The 6,441-nt window shown below is 42.5% G+C and overlaps 1 protein-coding gene and 1 pseudogene across 1 annotated transcript; both read right to left on the minus strand.

Moving 5' to 3' along the window:
* Window positions 1-1,952: 1,952 nt before the first annotated feature.
* LOC119242896 (peptidyl-prolyl cis-trans isomerase D-like) lies at window positions 1,953-3,443 on the minus strand (annotated as a pseudogene).
* Window positions 3,444-3,488: 45 nt separating this feature from the next.
* Window positions 3,489-6,031, minus strand: PCDHB1 (protocadherin beta 1). The gene has a single exon (XM_037509129.1). The coding sequence runs from the start codon at window positions 5,949-5,951 to the stop codon at window positions 3,492-3,494; it is 2,460 nt and encodes an 819-aa protein (XP_037365026.1). The 5' UTR covers window positions 5,952-6,031; the 3' UTR covers window positions 3,489-3,491.
* Window positions 6,032-6,441: the final 410 nt, after the last annotated feature.

Here is a 6,441-nt window from a genome sequence, read left to right on the forward strand (position 1 = left end):
ATGTTTTGATTTTTTAAATAGCTTTATATATCTGTAATAGAAATGTAAAATCATGTTAATGTAATTTTCATTTACAGTTAAAAACATGAACAAACCTTAACAATGCTAAAGAAACTTATGCTTAAGATTAACATTACAGGGTTACAAAGAAAGACTAATTTTCATCAAAACATGTTCTATGTGGATAATTCAAGTCTTAAAAATCTTCTTTTCATCCCAGATAACAGGGTTTGCTGAATAACAAAATAAGTCATGATAGCATTGGATTATAAACCAAATGACAAGGTGTATATCCATTAGTCCATATGTAAAGAAATAACTGGCTAAATTAGTAGATGAATAGGGAAATGTAACATTTTTAAAGAATTTCAGTTAATGAATGTAAAATGAATCAAGGAAACAGAAAAATCACCATTTGAATGCCATAGTGTTGATGGCCACTGGAAAGATCCAGCAATGAGTACTAAAATCAGTGGGCAAAAGTTTAAGCAGAAATGTATTTGCATAGTTCCATAGTTTCAAAGTTTCTCCAGATATTTATTAATCACAAAGGGAAAAGCAGTAGCTTTACAGTGGTGAAATATGACAGGTATTGTTTTAACCATGTGGTCAAGATTACTATCACTACTTAAACTGTACACTTAAAAAACAGTTAACATGGTAAGATTTTTTTCTCACCAGAATTTTAAAGAGATTAATGTCACTAGTCAAAATGTCAAATTGACATCATGTACCCTCTGATAGGCACAATGCACAATATAATTTCTGTGGTTTTCTTCCCAATACATAAAAGCAATCTAATTTAATAATGATAAAACAAAGACAATCCCTGATTGAAGGAAATTTTAAAAAATAGTACTAAAATTTAGTAAATCCTGGCCACCAGGTAGACAGCTAGGTCTTTAGAAGTAGTCTTAATTTTTTTTTTGAAGATTTATTTATTTATACAAGCACTGGGTACAGTCAGAAGCGTGGGATGGTGAGAGAATTCACCAGAGCCAGAGTGGGGAGCAGAGCAGGCAGAAGGACCGAAGTACAGTGCTGAGGGGAGCAGCGGGCGGCAGGAGAGGTCTGCGACCATGCGGGACCCTCCTCCGGTGGCCGGGGAGCAGCCGGGGTTTGAACCAGCGCCGCAGAGGCTGCGGGCAGCTTCGCAACCCAGCGCTCAAACACTGCGCCACCGGGGAGGCCCTAGAAGCAGTCTTAATTCTAATTATGACTAATAATACTTAAGACCAGGTATATTTTGAGAAGTATTTTAAGAGAAATATTTTAAGAAAAGTACTGAAATTTCAGTTACAAATATTGTGCTCTCCTGTATAGGACATGTCCTTGTGGATCTGAATTTACACCTTTTGCAGAAAATAAGATGCATGTTAAGTTATGTTAAAAAGAAAAATTTTAACTTTTAAGGGATAGTTAAAGCATTGATAGCATCCTTGAAGTATGTCAATGTTTTAATATTGGTTTCCTTAGTTTTAGAATGAGAGAACCTAACATAACTTTAGGAGGCAAAAGAGTGATGATAAAATAAAGGACCAACTTGTTTCCCTATTCCATTTCATTTTATGAATGATTTTGCTTTAGAAATAGCTTTTTCATTTTCCATCATTTCAGAATGCTGAAATGAGAAACTGACTTAAAATCAAATCTTGTACTACCTGGAAATGTGTCTTAAAGCCATTTTTCTTAAGGCCATAACTTTATATAACTTCTTTTTGTGTTTTTATCGTGTAGTCGTTTAATATCACTTGTTAACTACCACAAGCCTATGCAAAACCTATATCTACCGATGACTTACTTTTGGAGACTATTCAGAGTGAATCCTTTATCAGTATTACAAAAATGACGGAAGTGTCAACACGTTAAGGATCGTGCATAATAGACAAAAACCCTTCAGTTTTCTCATTGCCTATATACAATCAAATGTATATATTTAAACAAATACCTTTTTAAGCAAATGTATTTTTATCAATGTATGCTGCCTTCTCCTTATCTTTCTCTGCCTTTATATTTTGTTTGACTTTCAGCAGTTCTGTCTGAATAGTCGTTTCTTCTGGTACCGTCTCCTGAGCTTGCTTCTGATAAGCCAGTGCTTGACAATATTATTTTAATCCTTGCCATCCTTGAGCTTTCCAGTACAGTGTCTTAGTATTTGATGGGTCTATTTCAAGGGCCTGTGTTGTCTGCCAACTGGACATCTTCAATTTATAAGCACCAATATTCAGCATACAGTTGAAAGCTATAGGTTGCAGCCTGGAGATCTACCTGCTTTCTCAGTGACAGCCTTTGAACCTTCCATATACCTTAAAACTTTAGTATATTTTTAAATGGTCATCTCCCAGGACTGGGATTTGAAAAAAGCATTTCCAGTGTTTTTAAAGTTTTCTGCTATTAATAAAATTGTATCTGCATCTTTTAGATCCAGATCTGCATAGTCAGGGAAATTAGGGTGATTATTGTCACCAGTACCATCTTTAGGGACTATTCCCCAGTCATCCCCTTCCTTCAGTTCTCCATGCTCTGTGATAACGCATAATTTGGCAGGGTTTTGAAAGTTCATTTCTCTGTTTCCAGTGTTCTTGCCATACCTCTTCCTTTAGTTACTTGACCAAACACCACATGGTTCCCATCCAAATGAGCTGGAACTGTTGTGATAAAAAACTTAGGACTTCATGAGGCCTATGTTTGCCATGTTCAACAACCCCTCCTAATGTGTTTATATTAGAAATTTTCTTCAATTTTATTTTTACCATAAATGCTTTCTCTAACTATCCCATTCTGTTGAAAAGTCTCCACCATCAATCATAAATTGCTTAATTATTCAATGGGAAGGGCATCCCTTGAAATGGAGACATTCCCAGTGGCGGACCCAATGCCTTTGTCTCCAGCACATAATGCACAAAAATTTTCTGTGGTTTTGGATACAATATCTGCAAACAATTCTAAGACACTTTGACCAGCTATCCCTTTGATAGCTGCTCAAAGAAGATTCTGGGATTACTAGGATTGAAGGACTTAGCCTGGGGGGACAGTTGACATTCTGACTTCCACTAGGTTTTGGAAGCAGCTCAAAGCCCCTTTGGCCCCTGGGCCTGAGTGTCTTGAGCCTTATATCTGCCCTTATTACATTTGCAAATAAAACAAACCCTCTCTTTGTTTTACCCTCCTCCCACCCAGTTAGCAGTGAGGACAGCCATTCACCAGGCATTTGTATGCTTATGAACGATGCATGCAAGATGTTGATTCAAAGGTAATCTCTGCTCACCAAGGGTCAACAATATAGAAATTTCTGTGTAAGGATAAACTATGTCTCTGCTTCTCAAACCTGTTCCCTATCAGTAAAAGTTCTCATCCCTCTGCACGTGTCACTTTCTACTGGGAAGTAATTTAAGGGCAAAATGATAGGGTATCTCTATAGAACTAAGCATTTCCAGGACCATGACTAATGAACTTTCAGGGGAGACAGGAATAATGCGCATGAATGTGAGCTACATGTAGTCATCTGCTTCTCGGGCATGGCCCTCTGACCCCCGATACCTATTTCTATTAGAATTTGGCGGTAAATTAGAGCTAGCCTCTGCTTTTGCCTCTCCAGTACCATGAGGGAAGGGGAAGTTGGGCATAAAGCGCTTAAGAAACCGGAACTCACTATTGCCAGTGCCAGTGGCTGAGCATATTTCATAGGAACAAGGCTGGGACAAGGTTCCATTGGCTCCTCCTTGCATTAGGTTGTTAGGGAAATTACAGTCATCATAGAAATGCTCTTGAATTGTGAACCTTTCTCTATATTTAGTAATCTTTTGGTAGATGTGTATAACAAAAATCACTGTGACAGAGAGGAGAAAGAGAAAGGAAAGTACAGCCAGAGATATGACCAGATACTTAGTGGATGGATTTACCCTTATTGGATGCTTGGATGGATCCCGAAACTGCAGATATGGCTCAGAAAAGCCATCCACCAGCAGAATGTTTAGTGAGGCAGTAGTGGAAAGGGCTGGTTGGCCATGATCCTGAACAACAATGGTCAGTTTATGCATCATTGGGTCTCTCTCAGATATCTGCCTCAGTGTGCGGATTTCCCCATTTTGTTGTTGAACAGAAAATAACCCAGGGTCAGTGGCCTTAAGTAGATGATAAGACAGCCAAGAATTCTGGCCTGAGTCACCATCCACAGCCACAACCTTGGTCACCAGGTAGCCTGCCTCTGCAGACCTGGGCACCAGGTCATTGCAGGGCAAGGTGCCATTCTGCAGTGGGTACAGAATCATTGGGCGGTTGTCATTGTCATCCAGCACAACCACTCTGACAGTTACTTGGCTACTTAGTGACAGGACACCCCCGTCAGTTGCCTTTACCACAAACTGAAAATCTTGAATGGCCTCATAGTCCATGGTTCTCAGTGCATAGAGCTTCCCATTGTCTGAATTTATAGAGATGTAAGCAAAGACTGATAAATCTCCACTTTGGGGAGGCAGTAGAGAATATGTTACTTGGGCATTCGCACCCAAATCCTGATCCTCAGCATGGACTTTACCAATAAAAATGGCAGGGCTGTTGTTTTCTCGAACAGTCAAGACGTAGGAGTCTTCCAGAAATACTGGGGGATTGTCATTAATGTCAGATATTAATACCTCTATCATAGTCTCTGTGGACAGACTGGGTGGTCCAGTATCCATAGCAACAAGGGTGATATTATAGCTTGAAACCTCCTCCCTATCCAAACCTCTGTTAGTGACCAGAGAGTAAGAATTCCGTAAGGTAGGCTTGACTGCAAAGGGAAGGTCTTCTCTAAGGAAGCAGGTGATTTTTCCTCCCACTCGAATATCCCGGTCTCTGATGGAGAAAAGGGCCACTACTGTCTGTAGTGGGGAGTCCTCAGGGAGAGGGCTGGACACGGAGGAGATGGTCACGTCAGGAGGATTGTCATTCACATCCACCACTTCCACTAGGACTTTGCTGTGAGCAGAGAGGCCGCCTCCATCAGTAGCTTGAATGTCAATGTCGTATGTTTCAATAGCCTCAAAATCTAGGGGCCCTTGTAGTCGAACCTCTCCAGTTTGAGAGTCGATCTGAAAAGTCTGGAGAATTGCTTCAGGGTTTTGAGCTAAAGAGTAAGTTATCGCCTTGTTGGAGCCCTCGTCTAGATCAGTGGCAGTCACCGTGGCCACCAAAGAGCCGCTGGCGCTATTTTCCGGTACTTGAGCGCGGTACACCAGCCGTGAGAACTGAGGCACGTGGTCATTGACGTCCAGAACCTCCACGCGGATGTGGGCAGAGCCAGACTTGGGCGGAGACCCGCCATCCACTGCTGTAATTGTCATGTTGATTTCAGACTGCTCCTCTCTGTCCAGGGGTTTATTCAGCACCAGCTCCGCATATTTGGGCCCGTGGCTGCGGAAGCGGGTGTGTAGGTGGAAATAGGCATTGGGACTCAAGGTGTAGTTTTGTAGACCATTGAGGCCCACATCCAGATCCTGGGCGCTCTGCAGAGGAAAACGTGAACCCAGAGGAGTGCTCTCGGGAATCTTTAAAACCGGCTCCTTGTTTAGGAAAACCGGGGCATTGTCATTGATATCAAATACCCTGACCTCCGCACGGAAGGACTGCAGTGGCTCCACCAGGACTATTTCAAAGTGCAGAACGCACGGGTCTGCTTTGCCACAAAGTGCCTCCCTATCCAGCTTCTCCTTCACGAACAGGTCTCCTGTTTTGCGGTGGAGCCGGAAATGCAGTTTGTTGCCCTCAGAAACTAGCCGCGCCCCGCGCGCAGCCAACTTCCCTACCTCCAGCCCCAGGTCCTTAGCCACGTTAGCCACAAAGGAACCGCTCTCCATCTCCTCCGCCACAGAATAGCGAATGGTTGCCGCACCCCCTACAGAAACATACAGTAAAAGGAGAAGAGACTTCACTTGCCTGCTTGGTAAGAGTTTTCTGCGTGCTGCAGCCATCTCCTCTCCCAAGCACTCCACAGCAGCAGTCACCTGTTGCAGAAAAACTTTCACTTTTCCAGCAGGTTCATGCACCCGCGGCTTTCGCCTTTGCTAGCCTCCGTTCGTTCGCAGCGCCGCCAATGGCTAGCCAAGCCCAATAAGCTGTTTTGCACCTGGAAGAAAATTTGCATCAAGCAACTCCACTCCCAGTCGGTTGAATGTATTAATAGGTGTGTTCTCATTTGGAGAATGAGGTAGCGGTTGAAAGTTTGTTGCCAAAGCAACAGCAGACTCGCTTTGTAATTCCCTTGCAGAAAAAAGTCCTTGGGAATTGAGAGGCCAATAAGGATATCCATTCTAGCTGACGTCATTTTATCCGCGCACTGCCCCAGCAACCTGCAAAGGGCAAGAAATCAGCTGCTTCAGGAAGTCCGCCCAGAAATCAAGGGAGAGGCAAAAAGATCCCGTATAATGTCTGCTGGAGCTGGAGCCTAAAAGGGCGGGGCGG

This window comes from Talpa occidentalis, unplaced genomic scaffold (assembly GCF_014898055.3).
Source record: "Talpa occidentalis isolate TD23 unplaced genomic scaffold, MPIMG_talOcc4v2.1 talOcc4.13, whole genome shotgun sequence".
In the NCBI taxonomy this organism is placed as follows: domain Eukaryota; kingdom Metazoa; phylum Chordata; class Mammalia; order Eulipotyphla; family Talpidae; genus Talpa; species Talpa occidentalis.

What these genes read in the sequence shown, in the direction of transcription:
- PCDHB1 (XM_037509129.1), bottom strand. Translation starts at nt 5,951, where the DNA reads ATGGCTGCAGCACGCAGAAAACTCTTACCAAGCAGGCAAGTGAAGTCT.